The 25,370-nt window shown below is 36.3% G+C and overlaps 1 protein-coding gene across 4 annotated transcripts; it reads left to right on the top strand.

Moving 5' to 3' along the window:
• The first annotated feature begins 21 nt into the window (after positions 1 to 21).
• On the top strand, positions 22 to 18,566 carry CENPK (centromere protein K). 4 transcript variants are annotated; one of them, XR_015793881.1, is made up of 11 exons: positions 22 to 124; positions 4,618 to 4,755; positions 5,651 to 5,707; positions 6,703 to 6,775; positions 9,492 to 9,538; positions 11,549 to 11,631; positions 11,712 to 11,810; positions 12,251 to 12,383; positions 15,025 to 15,078; positions 16,810 to 17,205; positions 18,141 to 18,276. XR_015793881.1 is itself a non-coding variant. In XM_007420117.3 (10 exons), the coding sequence occupies exons 1-10, from the start codon at positions 122 to 124 to the stop codon at positions 18,297 to 18,299; spliced, it is 846 nt and encodes a 281-aa protein (XP_007420179.1). In that variant the 5' UTR covers positions 25 to 121; the 3' UTR covers positions 18,300 to 18,566. The 4 variants fall into 4 exon arrangements, 3 of the variants coding, with proteins under 3 accessions (XP_007420179.1, XP_087986539.1, XP_007420180.1); XM_007420117.3 differs by lacking the exon at positions 16,810 to 17,205 and having other exon boundaries at positions 25 to 124; positions 18,141 to 18,566; XM_088130413.1 differs by lacking the exon at positions 16,810 to 17,205 and having other exon boundaries at positions 40 to 124; positions 4,564 to 4,755; positions 18,141 to 18,566.
• The last annotated feature ends 6,804 nt before the right edge of the window (positions 18,567 to 25,370 follow it).

Genomic DNA, 25,370 nt, shown 5'->3' with positions numbered 1-25,370 from the left:
TAACCTTTCGAGCGGCCAATGAGAACGCAGCCCGCGCGGATTTGGACGCGAGAGAACATCGTCGAGCTTCGGTGCTCTCCGTGAGGCGAAAGGGGCAGCAGGAGGGAACAGAAACGTTGCTATGGTAATGTCGGGCGGCAGGCCGGGTGTGTGTGTATCCCCTGGGCTTAACAGCAACGGGAGAGGGGGAGAAACGCCTCCATCCGCCCCATTGAAAAGGTTGCAACGGAACGTCTTGCTTCTGGAAAACAGCTGTCTGTCCGGGAGGATTGGGGAACCGTAGGTTCTTTACCCCAGCTCTAAAGGGCTGCAGTTTCCTAGTCTAGTGCAGGAACGATTTACATCCCCACAAGAGGGCCACTTGGCCTTATCAGGTTCAAACGGAATATCCTAGATTATAATAACAATTTTTCAAAAGATGGAAACCCAACTTTAAGCTGCAGTTCTTTTCACTGATTCCTAGGATAGGCCAGTTCGGGCTATAGGTTAAGGCATCAGGCTAGAAACCAGGAGACTGAATTCTGGTCCCACCTTAGGCATGAATGCCGGCTGGGTGACTTTGGGCCAGTTACTCTCTCTCAGCCCACGACGTCAGGTTCGGGCGACATAGGACGGTGAATATAAAGAAAGATACAGGCTGGCCCTCGTCTCCCAGCTCCGTGCTTTTAAAAGACGTTTGGCAGGCAGGAATCTAACTGATCTACTTTTCGCAAAGAATTGTAGAATTCTTCTCTGACAGGTTGCTAGAACGGATAGCAAGAGCCTTCAGAATAAGGAACAGAGGAATGCAATCATTCTGCATAATTGAAAGATTCCTGTGCCTTTAAAATATACACTTATTGTTGTATAGTAGAACATATTCGGTCTAGAATGACAAGTCTTGCAGTGTCTAATCGCACAAGTTTGACATTAATTCTGTTTAAGGAAAAAAAAACCTAAAATATAAATTAAGTGGTAATAAATCACATAATATGTTTTTGTTCTTGAATTAAGAGAGATGTTTTGTTTTCTGTTTTTGCTTTAGATTATTATTGTTGTTTTTCCACTGTAGCTCTACTGGACAAGTAAAATAACTCACAATAAACAATCCTCCAAGGGGATGAGAAAGAGACATTTCACTTTACTAAAATATTATTGAATAGAGCAGAAAGAATGCATTCCAAAATATACAAACACATATACCATATGTCTCCCAAATTCCTAGAATTTTCACTGGCTATGCTGATTGGGAATTGTGGAATTACAGTCTGGAGGATAACAGGTTTAGGAAAGTTACCACAGCTGCCTAGCAGACTAGCATGATACTTTCAATCTTTATACAACATGTAATTAACCTGTGGATTTCATTACTACAAGTTGTGATTGGATAGTTTTAAAAAGAGATTAGATAAATACATGGAGGACAAGTCTACTGAGGGCTATTGGTTTTGAAGACTGTCACCTCTGGATTGGAGGAAGCATGCTTTCGAAAGGAAGCAATGGGAGGTGTATATACAGTGGTACCTCGGGATACGAACGCCTCTACTAACAAACCGGATCCGCGGCCATTTTCCCTGCTGCCACGCGGTCGCGGCTTCCTGTGGGGGAGGTCGCGGTAGCAAGGAGACGTTCGGTGAGGCTTGTGTGTTTTGTGGTGTTTTGCAAAGGTTTTTGGTGTGCGTGTTAGCATGGCTCCAAAGAAAATGCAGAGCAGGCTTGGCGGGAGTCAGGCTCTGAAGAGAACATTGCCTCAGGTTGCGACCAAATTCGGAGGGCAGAACGGATTAACCGGATTTACATTGAACCCTATGGGGAAATTTCCTTCGGGTTATGACCAACTCGGGATACGTCCAGAGTCACGGAACGGATTAAGTTCGTATCCCGAGGTACCACTGTATTCACCTCCTGCTTGCAAGCATCCCAGAGGTGTCTAGTTGGCCACTATAAGAAATGAAATCCTGGATTAAGATAAGCCTTGGCTTTTTTTTTTTTTTTTTGGTCCCTAAAAAATGATGAGGTTGGAAGCTTCCTTTAAAATATGATGTTCAGTGTGGATAGTATTGCGGCTTTAAGGTTTCATAAAGTATAGTAGCCTGCATATACCTGTATTAATTGCTCTCTGATTCATTTGAGTTACAGCATGGCACCTATCAGGGTTATTCACCTTTTCTGTTGCTTTTTGATTTAACGCTTGAACCCTTAGCAATTTCTGTTAGGCAATCTTGTAATATTATTAGTATTCCATTGGCAGGTTTTGAATATAAATTATTTTTATATGCTGATGATATTTTGGCAATTTTAGATTATTATTCTCCTTCATTGTTGAATTTTATGTGAGTGGTTCAACAGTATGGTAAGTATTTGGGATACAAGATTAATTTGGATAAGTCCATTCTACTTCCTTTGGGTTCCAATATATCAGTGTAAAAAACTGGGCTTTGTAATTTCTGCTGAACATATTAAGTATTAAGGACTTTATATTCCTAAAATCATTAGATTTGATTTTGAAAATTATTTCTAAATATGTAGAAACAATATGTTAATCATTTTAGAAATGGTCACATTGGATATCAATAGGTGGATTAAAATTCCATTAAGTTGGTGAGATAAAGTTAATGCTATTAAAATGAATATTGATTTAAGTTCTAAGAGGTATTCCAATGTTAATTCCAAATAGATATTTTCTTCAGATAGGCAAATTAAGAAAATTAACATAGAAAAATAGTCCAGCAGATTTCACTGGCAAAGTTGAAATTCTATTTTGATGATGGTTTGTTGTTTTAATTTACCAGATTTTCAAAAATATTATTGGGCTTTCATTTATCAGCCATATTTATGTGGAATGAAAATTTTGTAGACTATCAACCTTTGTGAGCTTCACTGGAAAATTTTTATTTATCCTACTATGATCTTGGCAATTACTTGGGTCAGTTATAATAAAAAGGACCTTTCTTTTCCAGAATTGAGGGCAGGTAGACAGGTTTGGGCCTTATTGGGTCATAGATTGGATTTCGACATTGAAGCTTCGTTGAGATTTACTATAACCCTAATTTTATGGAAGAATCAACTTTTGAAAATAGGTGGCAGGATATTCTATTGGAAAGTATGGTGGAATTAATTACTTTATATTCATTACTTTGTAATGATTATTTTAAGGATTTCTTTCGACTTCAGACAATAATGACAATACACTCAACTCAAACATGTCCTGATAGCTCAATATTAACAGGATGCTTTAGCTACTTCAAAGAAACCTGATATGTTTTATTTTTTGATGGAGTCTATTTCTGAAACCAAACTTTCCTTTTTTCTGCATCAAATATTAAGTAATATTTTTAAAGTTAAAATTACAAACATTTATGATGCATGGACCAAGAATTGGAATATTTGATAAGAGAATACCATTGATTCCAAGTCTTAAAGAATGTCATGCTGGTGTTATTGGACTTAAGATTGAAACTGATTCATCAAAATAATTTATTTTGTATCTATTGGATGCCCCAAGGAATGTATTTTGAAATGATGGAAGTCAGATTTTCTCTATTGGTGATGTAAAAAATTTGAGGGGGTCATTAACTGATACGATTTGGTCTTGTGAGCTATTGATATCCTTCTGGAACAATATTTTTATATATAAGTAGATTTATGGGGAAATCTCTTAAAGATATTAATGTTATTTATTTATTTATATTTCAAATTTGGTCACTGCCCATCTCACAAGGAAGTGACTCTGGGCGGTTTACAATAAAAACAACAAATAAATATTAATTAAAATACAATAAAAATAGTATAAAAATACAATAAAAACCAAATACATACATAAATATCTTCCAAGGTGCTGCTGGTAGAAAAGATATTAACATACAGGAGCATCTTCAAGGTGCTAACCACCCCCAGGATTGGTTGCCCCTTTTCTCCCCCCATGCAAGTTGGCAGAGCCAGGTCTTAACTGCTTTCTGGAAGGTCAAGAGAGTAGGGGCCTGCCTCACCTCTGGGGGGAGGGAATTCCATAGGGCGAGAGCCACGGCAGAAAAGGCTCTGCAAGGTTATGTTGAATTATGTTCCAAAAACGTAGAATTTGACTGTTTTTCAGAAACTTTGGCTATTCAGGGTGTGGGGAATTGCCAGGAGAATTGTTTTGAGAAGTTGGAAAAATATTGTTATTCTGGATGTTAAAGATTCGATTCAGGACATTTGTAACTTATTCATTTTTCAAAAAGATATGATTCTGCTAATCATAAAATGATACAATATGTGTCTCTTTGGCACAGATTTCATGATATTTTATCCCAGTAGTTTTATTTTTTGTAATGCTGAAATTTTGTAATACTTTATAAATGATATGCTTATATTGGTTGTAGTTTTGTTTGTTCTGTTTTCTGTTTCATTTGCTATTGTTTATTATTAATTGTATTTTTCTTTTTAAATTTTTCTTTAGAGCTTGTTTTTCTTGTTTTTTTTGTACTTGGTTTATTTATTTTTCTTTTTTTAAACTTGTAATAAAATAAAGTAAAACAAATATTTAGGTATCAACTGTTGATATGTATGCTTGCTTACTTAAACTATTTTATGTCCTGCTTGTAGTTACAAAGTCAAAAGAAGTATGTCAGCAATAAATACAAATAATACTATTCCTAGGCTGAGAAACTTGCCAAGAACTTTTCTTTAGATAAGCAAGATGTGCCTTCAGGAGCAACCACCATGTTGTTAGATTCAGAAGATCCTAAAGAACAACTTTTAGAAGAATGTGAAGAAATATGGAAACAAGTGGAGGAGGTAATAGGCAATAATTACATATACTTATAAGATAAGTGAAGCTGTGCATCTGAATATTTGGTATTTGGTATTAATTTTCTTGTTTCCTCCTCTGCTTGCCATGGTCATAGATGTGCCTAAGCAGAGAGATGAACTTTACTATTGCTACCGAAAATCATTAACTTTAAGATACAAATAAACTTTCCCAAAACAGTTTTGGAAAAACTAATCAGAGTGTTAGTTCTTACATTATTTTTAACATAATGACATGGAATAGATTATAAATCAAAGCTGACAGTATGTTAAGGTTATCTTACAGTTAAGGAATATTTTCAAAAGTAGAAGCGCTATATAATATAAATCAATTTATCTTCTAAAAGATATGATTAATCAATTTTTATATGATTTTTATTGAAACTTTTAAAAAAGTTAAAAATTAATCCAAACTAATATAAAGTATGCAAGAAAAAAGAAAAAGGAAGAAAGCAAAGTGAAAGCAAAAAGTGCAAGAAAAGAAAAAAAGTTTAAGAAAAATAGAAAAGAAAGAAAAAAGATACAAAGAGGTTTCTTCCAATATTCTTCACAGCGGTTATAAGTACAATTATATTTTAAGCTCTCTCTCTAAAGGTACATCATAATACTCTTATTTCTATAATCTATCCTATCTAATCATCAAAGCCATAAATCACAAGTTCATTTTTATGCAAAAATTCCATAGGAAAAGATATGATTAGTCTAAAAAAGTTTGGTATTTAATCTCAATAGGATAAAAATCAGTATTTAGGTCCTGTGAAATCAGCATGTTTAAGTTGACCTTTATCTTAAATAATAAACATTTTTAAGTGGTCTTAAGAAAAATATGCCTTATTACTATAAGCTTATATTTAATTTTTTATATCCCATTTTTCTTTTGAAGTGCCAGAACAGATTAACTCTTCAGGATGTTGAAACTCTTCCAGATTCAGATCTCAAGGTAAGAGTAAAGTTTCAGAACTGAGTTTTCTAAACAATGAAACCTTGTTAATAGACTAATTGGGGAGATGGGGTATCTGTTTACTAAAGAAAGTCACTTGAATCAGAGAGCAGGGCATTAGGGATTTACATCATCACTGATGCAAATTGGTAAATTACTGTGGAAATTTGCAAAATCTGTTTCATTGGTTAAAATGAAATTTCACAGTATTGGTATAATACATTAAAGACAACATGGTGTAGTGGTGAAGTTATTGGACTAGCAGCAGGAAGATGCAGGTTTTGGTCCATTGTCATCCACAGAAGTTCACTGGGTGACTTTGGACTCTTAGAGCCCAACCTATCTTATAGGGTAATTGTCATGGGGAAAAGCAGGAGGAGGGAGCACTATGTATGCTGCCTTGAGGTCCTGCATGAAGGGTACAATATAAATCAAATAACAAAGGAGTAGATTTCCAAATACATAAATTATAATAATGTATTTTAAAAAATACCTATATTCTGGAATGCAATAGTTTGTTCCAGGTTAGAAACAAATATTTCTCACACTGAAGAAGTACAGTATCTTCCTATGAGGTAGAGAACCTATGGTCTGCCAGAAATTGCTGTATCCATAGAAATAATGGGGTAACAAACGGTTTGACAGCCATCTGTTTTGGATTATTTAATTTGGGTTCTAGCTCTAAGCACAGGATTTGACTTAGTGGTCTAAATGGCGCCTTCTAACTCTAGGAATCTATGATTCTGCTGAGTTCCCAGCACTGTATTGACTGCTGCTGAAACTGTAGTTTAGCAATACCTGAAGGTTCATAAGGTTCAGATACCAGTATAACTCTGTTCTGAGAGCATAGATTTGCCTGAACATGAGTATTAAAGTGGGGGAGATTATACTTTTCAGTCCCATGCTTCAACTGGGGTAGTTTTTAAAATTTATTTCAAGTACTGTATATAAAAATACATATTAAGATAATGTTGAAATTTTGCCATGTTTGACAGCTTTCATTGTTAATCAAACGATTCAAGGCTTTAACAGCTGAATTTAACCAATGGCAGAAAAGAACACCAGAAAGTAAGCTTTTTTATTTGGATTGAATTATGTACAATGTTATAAAATCTGAAGTATAGAATATATAGTTATACTTTCTATAGAATATATAATAATTGTACTAAATTATTGCCACAGCTTTTATCAGTTGTATCACATTCTCTGTATTTTAGACATATTTTTCTGTCTTTCCTGAGTAAATTTAAGACATTATTCTTTATTTTTCTTATTTCCTTTTGAAATCAGTTCTATATTTTTGTTAGCACTGAAGTAGTACACTAATATTGATTATACTCTCAGTAATATTCTTCTTCTCCCAGTCATGTATATAATTTTGTATTCAATGGATTTTAAGTGCCTGCTCTATACTAAAGTGGAGAATGTTGCATTTTTTTTGTGCTACCTTTTATCATTTTATTTTAGAGTTTTAAGTAATCTGTAATCCACCAGAGAATTTAAATTGAGCAGTTGGATTCCTTCTCCTTCTCCTTCTCCTTCTCCTTCTCCTTCTCCTTCTCCTTCTCCTTCTCCTTCTCCTTCTCCTTCCCCTTCCATGTCTTTTCAAACAAGCAAAAACAGGCAAATTACAATAATTTCTTATTAATACGTAATCTGAGTATCTTATAAATGAAAGTCCAACATGAGGAAATTTTACTGTTAAAATTTCACAAATCTGTCAAAAGTGTATTTTGAGCAGGGAATTCATAATTGCCACAGTTATTGCTAACTTCTTCATATATTAAAAACTCAGCTGAAAGCCTTAAATCTGTAGAGAGTATCACTGAAGTGCTAACTCCATCTGTTATTCCAATCACCCTCTCATGTAAGCATTTTACCATCACTGTTTTTGACAGAACCTACTTCCAACTTTGAGATTTCCAAAAAAAGCTTAGGACTCTGATTTCTTGTTTAATGATTTCCTATAATAAATTTATCAATCAACATTTCTTTGCATTTTTTTTTACTCTCAACATCTCATTTAACTTTCTGTTAAAAAATCTTAGAGGAGAAATACGTAGCTATGGTGTAGTCTGATGAGAAGTCCTTTAGATTGTTACAGATTTTTAGCAATGCTTAAAAGTTGAGTAATCAAACTCAGTTCTAAGTTATTATTGTATTCAAAAGAGACTTTAGTCTATAAGGATTTAAAGGTCTTTTCTGGAATAATTTTAAAACATAATACTTTAAAGTGAAACTACGGTACCATACTGGGGCTGGGTTATTTGAGGGATGGCCTTTCCCCAGTGATACCCACCTGTCCCAGCAGGTCCAGCAGAAGAGGCTTGTTTGTTTATTTTTTTATTTAGCATATTTATATAGCCGCCCATCTCACAAACATGCGACTCTGGGTGGGATACAACACAACAAGTTAAAAACTCCATAACAGCCTAAAAACAATAAAAAAGAAATAAAAGTAAACGTATAAAGTAAACATATAAAATAAAGAAAACAAAGAAAGCGGAAGAACAAACATCACTTAATCTCATACAGCCACCTTGCAGGCTCTCCCCTGGGATCCTCAAGGCTGGTAAAAAAACATGTTTTTTAATAAGGGCTTTTGAGAAGGCTAACAGAGATGGGCTTAACCTCATCTCGGGGGGGAATGATGTTCCAGAGGGCAGGGCCCACAGCAGAAAAGGTATGCCACCTGGAGACCTGCCAGATGGAGGTCCTTTGGGGACAAGACCCGCAGAATATCCCTCCTACCTGACCTGGTGGGACAGGTAGATGTAATTGGGAAGAAGCGATCCCTCAAATAACCTGGTCCTATGCCATGTAGGGCTTTAAAGGTCAAAACCAGCACCTCGAATTGCACCCGGAAGCAAACTGGCAACCAATACAGCTCATGAAACAGAAGATAATAGCCAGCTTGAGATGTTTCCAAACAGACAGTCACTGTTATCACAATTTCCTGGAAAGTATAGCAGGATCTGTGAATAATGACTAGGAATGGTCAAGGATGATTGTTTGTCTGTTTCTTCCACTTGACTCTTTCCAACTTTTCGACAGAAAGAAAAAATCTTCTTTTGGACTATCCTTTCCCATCAATAATATCTTTTCTCATAATCAATCCAGGGAGAAAATAATGGGTAATAAATGGGGTATACTTCCCCTGAATGTTGTGTTTCACATTTGCTTAAAGTTACAGTGAGTGATACATATCCTACCTATACTAATCATCTTATGTCTCAAAATGCAGAAATATGGCATAGCACATTTGGGTTTTTTTGTTCTGTTGTTTTGTTTTATGTTTTATTGATTTGTTCTATTGTTTTGTTCAACTGATTTTCCATAATATAAATATATAAATCCATCTTTAACTGAATAACTATTGTATGTAGCTACTGATGCAACAAAGTGTTATTGATTCAATCAGACTAATAATATGTGTTAGAGAGCCAGTTTGGTGTAGTGATTAAGGCATCAGGCTAGAAACCAGGAGACCATGAGTTCTAGTCCTACTTTAGGCACAAAGCCAGCTGGGTAACCTTGGCCCAGTCACTCTCTCTCAGCCCTAGGAAGCAGGCAATGGTAAACCACTCCCAAAAAACCTTGCGAAGAAAACTGCAGGGACTTGTCCAGGCAGTCATCAGGTGTCAACACTGACTTGAAGGATAGATAGATAGATAGATAGATAGATAGATAGATAGATAGATAGATAGATAGATAGATAGATAGATAAAATATGTTACAAAGAAACCTTTAAAAAAAAATTCTGACAAGATATTCTCTTTTTCAGTAATGACTAGAAATTCAGATGTTCTGGTAGCATTAGGAAGAGACCAGGTATGTATGTTAATTAATGAGATGGTTGTAACTTTGTAAAATTATAATTTTAGGGGTAACTGTAGGAATTTGTGACTAGGTTTCCCTAAGAAACCTATGTCTAAATGAATTTACTGTATAGTATGTGGCTGCGGTACAGAAATAAATTAGGATTAAGTAATTGGAGTGTATTAAGATGAATCTAGAACACTCTGGTCATGTTAATATAGGATTGTAGATGTAGTCCAACATATCTGGAAGGCACCAGATTAAGGAATTGTAATTATGATTAAAAGCAAGATGTTGCATTTGAAATAAAATTCCAATTTTTGCTGCCCACCTGAAGCATTGCTCAGTAGGGTATTACATAAGAAAAGCTGCAATGATATGCCTGCAGAGTTACTTGTACAAGAGGAAATACAACAGGAGCTAAATTATCTACAGTTTCCATTGGGATTGTGGAAATATTTGTGGAACTGAACTAGATACTGTATTCTTTTCTCACTCTTTTGGTTTCAATTCAATTATTCTGGCATAATTGGTTCCTTTGGGAGATAGGCTTGTCCAACTTGTGACCCATCAGCCTAGGAATAGATCATCAGCCATGATGTAGTGTGGTTTGTCACCTCAAACCATGGTTATGACCTCTAATTTGGGTGGCTTTTAAATAGACTATTAAGGACTATTCATCTTGAGACTCAATGTTAGTTCCAGGCTAGAGACAATGTACTTCTAAATATCAGTTGCAAGGAAGAATATCAGAAGAGGCTTGCCTAAATTCTTGAAACCTATTGTAAATCAGAAAGTAGATTATAAAAATAGTTAAGTTTTATAGAAATAGCATCTGCAATAATTACTCTTTTGCATTCTTCCAGATTTGGGGGCTAACAAGCAATCCTAGAAGGTGTAAGATTTCAGTGTAATAGTTAAAGAATTATTATGTAGCATTACCAGGGAAGATTCTTGTAGTGCCTCTACTTAAATAATGAATTATACTGTGTCTAACAAATGAAATCACACCTAGATTTGAAAGATTTTCTTGTGCTGGGTACTATAGTAGTTGGTGATAAGACGGTGGGCAGTTCTCAGGCTAGAAGTAGCCATTATGTAAGAATGAAGAAGAAACCTCAATTTTAAAGTCCCTGCCATCTTTTCACTGGGCAATCAGTTGTTTGGTAATAATTTGGTCCACAATAAAGATTCTAATTTTGCTGACCTTGGTCTTTGAGTCTTTTGCCAAGTCCAGCTGAAAGCTGAGCTAAGCTGTGAAGTTCAGGAGATCTGTGATTCACTGCTGTGCCTTGCTCAGAGAAGGCTGATAGGTAGCAATGATCAGGACTGGTCAACTGCTGGCCACTCCAACACATCTGTTCTGAAAGCGATGTTTGGCGCTCTTCCTGATTTGTGAGTAGACATACCTGGAGAGATCTGTATCCCCTCTAGTCATTCATAAGCAACCAAGTTGGCCCATTCTTGAACAAAGTCAGAAATAATCAGGACCTCTATGTTAGCTGGCATTACATTTAGCTTGCAAATAAGCCTCAAGAGGAGATGGTATATAGGCACCAGACTTGCCCTTCCTTCAGCTGATAACTTTACCTTCCACTCCCACTGTGTCCTTTGCCTTCTACAACTACCATGATGGTCCTGCTCCCTCTCATTCCCTCCTCCTGGAAATAACAGAGCTAGCTATGATTTTATTGATATGTATAGATCATTTGGCTATGGATTCATAAATTAAAAATTATACAATATTTTATCCTGAATTAAATCAGAGTGTTTACATTACACAATCAATTATGTATCCTAGAATATCTTAAAATAATTTATGAAAAGTATTTGTACTCTTTATATGGGTATAATTTCTTCCATTTTCAACTTGGAATCTACAAATTTGAAATATAAGCCTAATGTATATCACAGAGCATATCGAAGGAAGGCTTTGATGTGAAAGAATTCTAATACTGAAAAAAGATGAGGTTCTGATTTTGATGGCATAATGATTTGAAAATACAATTCTTTTGTTTTCAGTTGCAGAAATTAGACCATGAACTTGAAATGGTGTTATCAACAGTTAATGCAAAGAATAAAAAACTAAAAGAAGATCTTATAAGGTATAGATTGTACTGAAACTGTTTTGCAATTCTGTAAAATATGAACTAGCTATTTATTCTTCTCACATCTATGTTTAAAGGGAACAGAAATGGTTGGAGGAACAGCAACAGATTATAGATTGTCTCAATCAAACAGAGGAAGAAATGAGTAATCAAGTAGTATATTTTTCTGAAAAAAGGTATTCTAACTTTTAATTTAAGATAAAGCAGATTGCAGTATCAAATTATTTGGGATAATTGAGTAATAATATCCATGTCATAATAACTATGTCATTCAAACCCAAATCAAATCTAGAATTGTGGTCTTGATAAAGCATTTTCACCCTAATCTATAACTTACAGGTTATTCTTGAAATTTTTGGTCCTAACATGGCTCCATGTGTTATGATTAAGCAATCAGTCATTCGTTGAGCTATTTGCACAGTGTAATTATTTTATGACATTTGGACCTTCATTTTACCTATTAGTTTGAATGTATAGAAGTTGATACACATACATGGCCATTAGTTATCGTTTTATTTAACTGTACTGTGCTTTGTTATAAGCACATGATAAATAAAATTATTACTACTACTTATTTTTTAGAAAGTCCATAATCTTTAATCTTTTTATATCTTAGAGCCTTTCAGGAACTGAAAAGTAAAATGCTGCAAATAAAAGCTTATAAGGAAGATGTTTTGAATGCACTGGGAGATTTCCTTGAAGAACATTTCCCACTTCCTGAAAATAGTGGAACTGCAAAAAAGAAAAGAGTAGGTTTATTTGCATTTTCATATTAAAAATATTTGTTCTTTATATTTATGGATTTGTTTATGACACTCATATACTTTTTCAATTCCAATAGACTCTAAGTAGTGTACAAACATATAATATAAAAATACAAAAATATAATTTATAATAAACATAATAATATAATACAATATTATAGTACAGTAGATGGCGCCACATACCTAACTTAACTCTCTATTCTATTTCCTAAAGGCCTTACCAGGTTTTAACAGACTTATGGAAAATTAGGAGGAAACGGGGTTGTTCTTACTTCTGGGTTCAGGCTGTTCCAAAAGATGGGACCTCCTACAGAGAATGCCCCCTTCTGTTGAACATCTTAATTGGAAGGGAACTTCATCAGTCACTCTGTGTGTGTGCAATAGATGTGCAGATTCTACACAAACTAGGCAATCTCAAAGATGCTGAGATACTATACGGCCCTAAGCCATATAGAACTTTATAGGTGACCTTTAAAGCACCTTTGAATTGCATCTGGAAACATACTGGTAACCAGTATAGCTCCTACTATGTGTTATATGTCAATAGTATGACTGGCTATCAAAATGGGTAGCTGAGTTAGCACCATTTGTCACTAGGAAAATGGATCATAGATTCAGAGGTGGTCATGAGAGCTCAGCAAATTTCTATTCAAACCCAGGCTGACACAAGTCTGATATGCAAGGACTCAGACTCTATTGCAGATGTATTTGGGGCAGAAGCAAACATGCAAAAATTCCAGAAATCCAAAAGAAGACATGTAGTTTTTTACAGCTGTATTTGTTTTCTACAAAACAGGAAATCAGGAGAGACAATTTTCTTATTTCACTATTGTTTAGAAAGTGCATTGCTCTGACATACACAGCCAATAAGAGGCAGCTCTATCTTTGAGATCATACATACTTAGTAAAGGAATATGTGTATGGCTATTTCAACTACCTAAATGGCAGGAGCAAAAGTGTCATTAACAGAGATTTGTAGAGGTCATCTGCTTTTATGAAATATACAAGTTTGTTTCCTCAGACATAGCCTTTAGCCATACCATTATACAAAGTATACTACACACTGTTATACTGGCCCACCCACATACCACATACTGACTGCTCTTGTATATCCTTTTCCTGTTGATTCAGTCCTTGGTGATAGCAGTAGTTGGACTTACCATGAAATTAATTTCTGGTTTATTGCTTTATACTAATGGATATACATTGTTCTTCCAGACCCAAGTGTTTTGCCAGTTGCAAGTTCTACTGTAAGGGAGGGGGTTTACTCCATGGGACTTAAGCTCTGCCTTCTGAATAAAAGACTTGGAATTAACTCTTTCCTGATGTGTTTATCTTCTGGTGACCATAAAGGTGCTTCATGATAAGACCAACTACTGTTTGAACCAATAGGTGTGATACATCATTTTTTCTTCCAGATAGAGTCAAGAACATAATGTTTACTATGTCCTCTGGCCATAGCCAGAGTTTCTGGAGATTTACCCTATATTCATATATTAATTTTTAAAATCTAATTTAAAGATGCACAAGACTGGAGCAGTGGGCTTTGCACTTTACAGCTTTACAACCTTGTTTTCTATAATATTTTGAGAGAGGTTGATTATTGAAAACGAATCTTTTAATATTTGCTTTTTAAAGAGCACAGTTTTCTTTTGTAGTGTATTGTCTGACTGCTAGAAAAGTGTAGGTAAATGTATATTTTCTTTGGCAGATATACTATGTAGTCAATACAACATCTAAGTATACTATAGAAGCTTTAAATATTAAATATTGATGGAGAAAAATAGGAGCATGACAGTGCACAAAGCCTGTTTCCCAGCCCATTAATTCTGGCAAGACTACCTGTACATTTTCAAATAATTATCCATCATAACTAAAAGCTTACTATTCATGAATGACAGCTGATATTCTCTAAATCTGAATACTCCAAAACTGCCTTGTATGCTAAAAGCTGGTATTGCCAAGGTCTCCTCCTTGGATGAGATAGATCCTCAATGAATCTGGACAAGACTATACCTCGGCAATCTCTGTAGCTAAATTTTACCAAGATTAGAAGCCACACTGAATCCTTGGGAACAGAACAGTTCAATTCAGAGTTGGAAAGAGAAGAAATAGATGAATGTTTAGATGAGAACAATGGCTTTATCAGTCTTTCTATGGTCCAACAGAAGAAGCAGTATACAGATTGCCCAGCATGTGATCTCAGAACTCTTTGTGCTGAATCTTTGAATCTCAGCTCTTCAGAGCTGAAAGTGAAGCAAAGTAGCTATGTATACATATGTATGCAGAGACAGCCAGGAGCAGTTTCCAATAGATATGGCTGCTTTAGCAATTGGAAAGGAAGTGTTTTGTACACATTCCCATGTATTGCAAAGCACCTCTTTTAAGTATTTTGTACAGTATAAGTTATCTGATCATACAAGTAAGGATATCCTCTTTCCAAACAATATTCTTTTAAATGTGGCACACATTCCTGCCATTACTAGTTGTAGATAAATACCATTTTAAGCCTAAAAGTAGCAAATGCATTCTAAACAGGAATTCATAACTATCTTTGAAATGCTATTTTTCTTCGTAAACATAGATCTCAAATATAAAAAAAAGTCTTGTCTTTTGATTTCTGTAGCACTCATCAGAAGAGCAAGATGTACAGCTTATTTCATTACATGAAATTTTAGAGGTAAGAAAGTTTGGCTGTGTTGACTAACTATGCTGGTACCTGTAGTTCAACATAGCTGAGTTCCAGATTAATGATTACTGTCTTAGAATCTTGGGTTTTTGTATCCAAAACTTACCGTAGAATCCCAGTTTCATGATTCCTTATCATTTATTTTCATTTCAAACAGGGAGAGGCAACATGTTTCTCATAATTACTGGAGTACCTACAGATATCTCCTATGGTGCTCATTAATGCTTTTCAGACATGAATGTGTTTCAACCGAAATATAATGAGTAATACAGTACATAATATGTATTACTGCAGATACTTCTTGTCTATTAGAAGTCAATCCTATTAAGTTTAGTTTGACTTGAAAATGGGATTGCATTCTGAAATAATACAGTAGCTAAATTGAAGCAATAAATGAATCCAATTTAGAGATACATTGTTTTATATTTTAATTATTCACTGCCTGTTCTTTAAAGCTGAAATGCTTAGTATTCTGGCATTTACATCTGTTTTAAAATCACTCTCCTGGTTTTGAATGACATCAGGTAAGAGATAGTGTGCTATTGTTGAAATGTCTCACATCAAAATATTATGAAAAATAACATAAATGTAATTTGGTGTCAAGCTGGTCAAAGTAGGGCAGTTTGGATATAGTAGCCCTATAATAAATGACCATGCTATTTCTATGGCATGTGGGATAGTTGATCCTGCATCCAGAAATACTGAGCCTTTTCTATCTATGCTCAGCCTTTTCTATCTATGATAGCCAGCAATGTGAAGGTGGCTGGGACTAATGACAGCTTAATTTGCTGAAGGAGGGGTGATCCTCACTGTCTTGAGGGAGGCAGTTGTGTGTCCCTTCCTCAAGAGCCCTTCACTGGACCCAACTGCACTGCACAATCTTCAACCTCTTTTTAGGGAAGATGGTTGACAATGTGGTTGGGCTACAGTTTCAGAGGTCCTTGGAGGAAATTATCTAGATCCCTTTCAGTCAGGATTTGGGCCAGGACATAACACCAAGACAGCATTGGTTGTGCTCATTAATGATCTTTGGTGGAGCCAGGATGGGGGTAGTGCTTTCAATACCATCAAAGCTTACCCCTGATAAGACCAAGTGGCTGTGGGTGTTTGAACAGCCCTCAAGATCGGGCATGTTTCAACTTTAATTTTTAATGGGGTTGCACTTTCCCTTTTGGGACTTGTGTGCACTTTGGGGGTCTTCTTGGACTCATGGCTTCTGCTTTACAAGTGGCAGCTGTGGCTAAGAAGGCCTTAATACAAATCCATCTTATGCACCATCTTATGGGGTCCATTCAGTCCAGAGACTTTGGTCACCTTGCCAATGAACATTGAGCTCTACAAGGAACTGCTCTTGAAATCCACTTGGAAGCTGCCACTGGTTCAGAATACAGTAGCATGGGCAATTATGGGCATGCCACTTCATGCCCATGCAACACCTTTTCTCTGTGAGCTGCACTGGTTACCAGTAGGCTTCTGAGTACAATTCAAGAGGCTGGTTATCACCTATGACGCTTTTACAGCATAGGGTGATTACCTAAAAGACCATCTGTCTTCCATTATTTCTGCCTATCCATTACCAATGCAACAATCAGATGGGGCTTGAGCCCAGGCCAAGAAAGTGGTTTATGAAAATGCCCCATATGGGACCTACCTTAATTCACATGAAGATAAAAGAGGAAGGAAGAGAAGCACATTCAGACTTGTATGATTCTGTTATTATAGGTAGTCCTTGCTTCCTGATTGCTCATTCAGCGACCATTCAAAGTTACAAAGGCACTGAAAAAGGAGATTTACAACTGGTCCTCGAAGTTGTGGCCATTGCAGCATCCCCACGGTCACGTGATTGCAATTTGGGTGCTTGGGAACTGGTGCACCTTTATGACAGTTGCAGGGTCCTACAGTCACATGATCACCATTTGCGACCTTCACAGCCAGCTTCCAACAAGCAAAGTCAATGGGGAAGCCTGAAGGAAGTCGCAAGTTGTGTCGCACTTAACGACTGCGGGTAATTCATTTAACAACCACAACTGGAATTGACATAAGTCAGTGCAGTCATGTGACATTTCACTTTATGACCACATCACTTAGTGACGAAGTTGCCAATCCCAATTGCTGTTGGTAAGTGAAGACTACCTGTATAGCTGTTCTAATAAAAGTAGCTTTAGGTCTACTCAGTATCTGTTTCTTAGTCTGATCTATGTCATAGGACTGACACTCAACATGCTACGCTAGCAACAAACAAGATACATTATGGCTTACAGTGGAACCTCGGTTTACGAACTTAATTCGTTCCGTGACTCTGGTCGCACCCCAAATTGGTCACAACCTGAAGCAAATTTCCCCATAAGGTTCAATGTAATTACCGTTAATCGGTTCTGGCGTGGAGGACAGGGAGGCGGCTATTGCTTGGAGGGAGAGTCCCCCTCCCTACGACCACGTGTCAGGGGCGGAAAATGGCCGCGGACCATGTGTCAGGGGCAGAAAATGGCCGCAGACCACGTGTCAGGGGTGGGAAAATGGCCCCGGACCACGTGTCAGGGGTGGGAAAATGGCCGCAAACCACGTGTCAGGGGCGGAAAATGGCCGCGGACTGTGTCACGGGAGGGAAAATGGCCGCGGATCCGGTTCGTAACCCGAGGTGGAGTTCGCAAACCGAGGTAAATTTTTGCGGCCGGAGCTGGTCGTAACCCGAAAAGTTCGTTAACAGGCGTTCGTAACCCGAGGTACCACTGTAGTTTGATGTGCAAATCAGATCTATGACTCAGTTAATGGATTGTCCAGATTAAATTAGTGATTTGGTCTTAAAGTTGGCTACTTAGAATTGGATATTATGTATAAGGTCAGTCATATGGGATTAATTCAGTGTAATAAGAAATGATGTACTAAAAACATTTAAAATATAGTAAGAAATGTAAAACAGCTTTCATTCTATACAGAATAAATTGGAAAGTACTTTATTCAATAAGAGTTACAGTTTTTGAAATTTTTCATCTCAATTTCATACCACATCTGAAGGGTAAAATCTGACATATTGTAACTCATTCTCTTTCCAGAATCTCATCAATAAACTGGTAAATACTCCACATGATCCACATATAACAATCACTGCTTCATTTTGGTCACCTTACATTGAGCTTCTGCTGAGATATGGGATTGCATTAAGACACCCAGAAGATCCAAACAAGATACGTCTAGAAAAGTTTGACCAATAGCAAGATATTTGAAGATGAAGAGTGATCAGCAGAACAGAGTTAACTAGAAAACTCTAATCTGAGAAGATAATATTGAGTAGTACTATTTCATGTTTTTCAGGCAGAATCTTATAATATTTCTGTAAAGTAGTATCTACAGAACCATTTTTTAAAGTATGAGATCGTCACAATTCCTTTTTATGTTTTACTACTGTTAGTAAATAATGCTTGTATTCTGAAAACTATTGGATTTGTTAAAATAAGAGATCAAATTAAAGGATGATTTTAGACAAGTGGTTTGACTGTAGCTTTCTCATTAATTCTGCTATCATCAGATGTCAAAACTGAGCATCTGTTCAAAAGAAATGAAATGCTGGGAGAAACAAAACAAAATGTTGTGTTTCTAAATGAAAATATACATGTGTGATTCTGTAAGAAAATATGAAAGAAAGACGAAATGTCATTAGAAGTTTACCTTCAGATCTGAAAAATCTCTGCCTTAATGCTGGCATGATTAACCATCTTTTCATTCATTGGCAACAGTGTATTTTAAAAACACTTATGATGGAAAATGTAATGGAACACTAATATCTAAAGAGTTGGAGGGAAAAGGATTTTAAAAAACCCTGCACAATATGTTTATCCACAGTGGAGATTAAAAACATCAAGATGGTGGCTGCAGCCAAAGCCACCAGCTTGACTTTTATTTACCCTCACCTACAGATGCCCATGGTTTAGCCCTCAGAAGATCATGACAAGCAGATTCTCCTTTCAGTTGAGTATATTCTGATCAAACAAAGTGCAACTTATTTCAAATGTTTTGCCGTGTAGAACAACAGACACGCAAAGCAAGATCAATGTTTCCTTGGTTTTGTCCCATGACACAAAAATTGGTAGTGTAGTCTAGACTGAATGCTACCTATAATTCAGGTTAAAAGAAAATTGGACTAGGGGATTATTTAAACAGTATTTTTAAAGTTCCGTCAGCAAATAACAGAAGCAATGATTACATGTTATTTTCTGGCTGCCTGGCTTGTCTGCAAAAGCAGAATTAACAATCATGGCCTGCAAAAAAATAACAGCAGTGGATTTACTTCGGTACAGCCCACATTGTCATGAACATAACCGCAGCATATCAATTCTATCTGTTGTGCCCGTGCACAGGATACCTTTTTTTCATTTAACAGCCTGCCTGAAAAGAAAGCACAACTTACAGAGATCACAGGAATAGTACTATAAGCTGTGAATTACCTTTGATCTATCTGCCCTGTAATGAGTTTTAAAAAGCAATATACTTATCAACAGTCATTTTCTTAAGTCCAGAACAATAATGAACATTTCTGAACAAATGTTTAACTGATTCTCTCCCCTCCATCCTCCAGCTAGTTTCAACCAACAGCAGGAATGGAACTATTTGCTATTAGCTAATATAGTCTTAAGACTCCATGGCTGGTGGGCTTTTTTTTTTTAATAAAGCTACTTCAAACAACATATACAATATAGTGAAGCATCTTGTTTTTGTCCCAAACTCCAGGCAAAGGATTGGAATGTAGAATATTTTGCATCTCCTAAATTTCTTCATATATTGATTGTGGGTAGATTGCAGTGATTTTAATGAAGCCCAGTAGTAACAAATCTGTTATTTCTGATGGTCATTGTCTTCCACTTTAATATGACCCCCATTCTAATACTAATCTGCCAATTATTTCATTTCTTGAGACATGCCCATCATTTTCACAACATATTTATTATGGAAATGGGTAAGACTGAAGGATTCATTCCTAATTCTGCCCAACTTCCAAGAAAATCAGTATATTTAAGAAGGAGCATCTTCCCTTACAAAAAAGAACTCTCTCGACTGATCTCTCTGAAATTTGGCATGGGTATTTTGTACTTTAGGGATGTTGACTTCAAATTTCAGCACATTAACATTCTCTCCCAGAGCAAGAAGATTACATATAGTTTTTTTTAATAAGTCAGGTTTCAGTAAAACTGATTTTTGTTGACTGAATGTCAATGAAACTTTTCAATTTTGCTGAAAAACAAAAAAGGAACAACCATTTGCTTTTCTCCTGTATTAGGCAGTAGTATTTGCCTCAGTTTGCAAATCTTGCTCCAGAGCTGAACAAATTGAATGGGGAAATCTGTTCAGTCTAGAGTACTGATGGAAATTCCTGAAGTTCTGGATTAGGTCAACCCCAAATCAAATGTTGTAGTCAATGCACATATCCCTTCTGGTAAACAGACAGCCCTCTCCTACAAGCCTGCACTGATTTTCTCCTACATAAAGACAAAACATCCAAAACAAACAATTTCACCAGCAACAATAATGGTGCAAAATAATTATACATAATTAAAGGATGGTACATCAGGAGCTAGAGAATATATCATTTAATTTATGTGAGAATAAGCAGGAGTATAGATGTCATTTTAGCTTTAACTCAGAATCAGAGCAGAACATTGGTGCTTTTCAGCTGATTTAAGCTGGATAGTATTTTAAGGCTTGATCACTTTTAAAGCTATTCCTGTTAACATCATGTAGTTCAGCAGACCCATTATTGTATAATCCCCATTTCCACAGAGTATTGCCTTAGGTGAAGTAAGACTTCATGCATTGTGCATACTCGTTAAAAATCTTGCAGTAAAAGATCACACACCAGTCCCAGCTAGTTCTTAATGGATAATGCATCTCACTACTGTTTGAAGTCCTTTTTCTTTCTAGCAGGCCATGCTGTAAACACCTGGCTGCACTTCAAGAAAGCTCTAGCATTTGAAGCAGGCTCTTGGAATTTACTGGACTCTGATTATTTAAAACAAGATGTTTTAGTCCCTTCTAAATGTATTAGACTTTTTAAACTGCTTTAGATCAAACCTGTGTAGTTATATCTAAAGTCTAGTTCTCTGATTCATCTTTCCTATGATGCTTGTTGTGTGATGTTGACCAGGTTACCATCAATAGCAGCTGCTATTAGGTTAATCACAGCTCCATGTCACCCTGATGTAGCTGATATATGAGCTAAAATAGCCAAACCCAGCACCCCTCAAATGTATGGATTATAGTACAACTTGGTCGAGGAAGGTTAAAACGGTAGTCCAACACATCTGGCTGCTGATTGGTTTCTGAGCAAAATATAAAGTTCTGGAATTACGTTTAAAGCTCCAAGTGGACTGAATCTGGATCCTTCTGAACGAGCTTTTTCCCCAATCATCCTTTGAAGAAGTCTACCTGCAGCTGCCACATGTCCATCTGATGGCAGGGTCAAGCTGCTACTGACCTCCCTTCTGAGCCAATTTTAGTATCCCTTCCAAAATCTTTAAAATTTCATTTCTTTGAGTAGGCTTTAATTGTTTATACTCTTTCTAATTGATTTCCTTAGTTTGGAATTTATAAACCAGCTACAGACATGTAATTGACATGATAGATATGTAAATAATCATAATTGGGAGGCACCAGGTTGGGGAGGTTTGAGGTAGACTTTTGATTTGTATAAATGAAATGAGGGTGGACTGATTAAAACTTCAACATGACAGCATGCTTCTTCACTTAGATTACTGACCAGGGAAGATTTATCTTTCAATCTTATCAGCTGTGGCAGGGAGGATTATACCTGGAGAATACAGGTAGTCCCCAGGTTAAGAACACTCAGTTTACAGATGACCCATAGTTAAGAATAGAGGCTATTGCAGCAAAATTCTAGTTAAATACATAATGATTCAAGTTAAATACACAATGGTTTGAGTTTATTACACAATACTACTTATACAGTAGTATACAATAATGCTGTTCCAGCTTACATACAAATTCAACTTAAGGACAGACCTTGGGAATGGAACTCGTTCTTAAACTGGGGACCACCTGTATTACCTGTGTACCATACCTCCATTATTTCTTCATCTCTACAGTTTCTTAAGGGCATACATTAATTTTCAGTTTGGATCCTTTTAGTGACATAGCTCTTATTTCTGCAACTGATCATAACTGTTTGTTTTGTTGTTGAAATCCAACAGAGTAATTCATTGTTTAAACCATTGTATCTGCATCTCTTCTTCTTCTAATCTCCGATAACTTTAACATTCTGTCTTAGTTCAAATTGTTTCCAGGTTAAACAAAGAACATTCCAAGGACCTCGGCAGGCAGATCTACCCATAATTATAATCAGCCATAGTTACAGAAAGTTCTTTGTTTATAAAAGTTTTAAAATTCTGTATTTTACAAAATGTATTATGTCAAATGAAATTTAATCTGGCCTTCTCTTTCTGGCAAAGAATACAATTTGCAGGTGCTTCCAAATGAGCTTTAAGATTACAGTAAGCCAAGAAAAATGTAATTTTGGTGGTATTTCTCTTGTAATTTAGCACTTATTTAAAGAGTTCTGGAAGCTGTTTCTTGCAGACATACTTTAAATGCAAATTAATCTAGATGACTGTTTTGAGGTCCTTGATATATATGAGCCGCAACTTGAGACCTTTACTATTTATAATAAATCATTTCCTTTTCAATCAGTTCCTCGTGTTTCTCCAATGTTATAATATCCTTTCTTTTGCTAAGAGAACACAGGGGAATTCTGGCTGGTTGGCAAGGAGTTAAGCTGTTAGCCATTTGGTGAAAAGATCATCCAGCCGTGTCACTGCCAAAATTCTAAATAAGTCACAAAATCATTCAGGTTCAGAAAAGCAATCCCCATATTTAAAATGAATTGATACTTAATGGGGCACTTATTTTTTCCTTATCTTCTAATTTCTTCAATACTACCTGCTTTCTTTTGTGGCTTTTGTATAATTTCTGGAATCTGTATGGCTAAATTGTTTATTATCATCATGTATTCATGATGTGTATATTATGAACGCAGGTCTATTTATTTCAATTCCTTCTGTGGATATGTAACTGAATGCTCTGTGAGAAAACAAAACCTGTTGGCTAAGCCTGTTGGGATGGGTGATGGACACCAGCTAGTATTTTAACAGCAATGTGCCAATGACCCAGTTCAAATTTGAAAATGAGGTACAATAAACCCTTTAATGGACTAATAGGGAGAAGAGACGTTCATTAAATCAGAAACTCCATCAGCATAGTCTTTTAGGGGGAGTGCGAGCCTGTTCAAAACAAATGGACCTCAATCCCTGAGTCCAGTTTTCCTTTTAGCAAAATAACCTCTGTCTTGTCTGAATATAATTACAGCTTGTTCCTTATCATACAGCCTATCATCAAGCTTAGACAGCATTCAAGGGCACAGACTGATTCCTTGGAGCCAGATGGTAAAGAGCAACAGAGCTGAATATCATCAGCATATTGATGACACCCACTCCAAAGCTCTGAATGACTTCCCATAGAAGTTCATGCAGACATTGAAAACTGCATGAGAGATAAGATGGAACTCTGTGCAAAATTTTAACCCAGTGGGCCAAATGTAAAACTGTAGTCCCCCAGTACAACTTTCTGGGCAGGTCTTAAAAGTCTCAATCCCACCAGACACTCCAGAAATTGAAGGCATCGTAAGTCACTGAGAAGTTCAGGAAACCAATAGAACTGCACTTTGCTACTCCCCCACCCCATCCTGTGTCCTGGAGCCAGTGTAGGTCACTAAGATGATAAAACAGTTTCTGTATCATTTCTTGGCTGCAAGAAATGATCCAAACTGACACAGATCCAGAAAATCAGTATCATTCAAATTTGGAGACAAACAACCACTTCCTTGATCACTTTTCCCAGAAATAGAACATTTGAGACTGGACTAAAATTGTACAGTTCACCTGAATCAAGAAAGAAAGATGAAACATATGGAGGCATTGATCATCACCCTTAACCAGGTGGGTAGTCACACTGGCTAATTTAATCAGCCAGAAAGGGCACAGGGTAGCCACACAGGTTGTGGCTGTCATCTCTTTGCACACCCTACTTACATCTTTGAGATCTATAAGCTCAAGTTTCATAGGAACCAGTCAACAGGTCTTCTCAATAGCAGCTGTCATCTTATGGAGCACTCTTCCTCAGGGATGTGGATAGCCCTCACTCTGTTGGCATCTTCTAAACAAACTAAAGTGGTTTTGTTCCAGCAAACATTTGGCCCTTGAAGTAGTTTCATTTACTTTTACAAGCACTTTTGATGTTTATTAATATATTTTAATTATATTTCTTTAGGTGTTTACACTGGACTTTTACTTTTTTTTTTTTTGGGTCTTTTGTAGATTCCATTAAGATTGGGGCATGTTATAAATATTGTAAAATAAAACTAAGTAAATAACTAATTAAGAGGATCTGAAATAGAAGGACAGCAAGCCCTTTGGGTTGCCCCTACTGCTGCCGGGTGAGGCCTTCAAGTGGGCCTTCACATGGACTGTATTCCATATACCTCTGATCCATCTTGAATTGTGCTCCAGATGACATCCACTTGTCCATCCCTCTTAGCTCCCTAGTAACCTAAGAGGCTGATTTGGCTTCTAAATGTTAAAGGTGATACATGCCTGAAAAAGCAAAGAGCTGTAGCATCTAAAAATTTGAAAAAAACAGAAGATTTAAGTTGGTTGCATCCTATTCATTTACAGTGAAAAGGCTCTTATCTCTATATCTCTATTTAGGGAGGGGTGGGGTTGCTTTAATATATTCTCATCTGTGTTCCAACTGGGGTTGGCAAAACATTATTCATGGCCAATACATCCACCAAGTCAGAACATTTCCCTAAGAGACTATTCTGTCTCAAAATAGTCCTCCATTTGGTCAGTCACTGATACATTTCTATTCCACTTTCCAGCACTTCACAAAGGCCCCAGATATAGTTCCATGAATTGATTAAAACATATATACAACACCTAAAACAATCAGGGCTGAACTAGAAAGTACACAGGAAACCACATTTTCAAACCAAAAAAGGGGGAAAGATTAAACAAAATAAGTGACGCAACAAAAAGATGTTGGCAGTATACCAAGGTATCGATAAAATTCCAGCAGAAAGATATCAAATCAATTTGCAAATTTGGTACTGTAAGTCTTGGTGGTTACAAACCCTGTGACTAGCTTATTATTTATTTAATAAGTTTCTCTTCTACTTTTCTGGCCACATGTCCCATGAAAGCACACAGAGAAACAATATAAAG

This window comes from Python bivittatus, unplaced genomic scaffold (genome assembly GCF_059951505.1).
Source record: "Python bivittatus isolate LINGU-HERP-01145 unplaced genomic scaffold, Pbiv_v1 ctg000850_np1212, whole genome shotgun sequence".
Classification (NCBI taxonomy): Eukaryota; Metazoa; Chordata; class Lepidosauria; order Squamata; family Pythonidae; genus Python; species Python bivittatus.
Note: the sequence above shows the minus strand (reverse complement) of the source record. Positions and strands in the feature narration are given on the sequence as shown.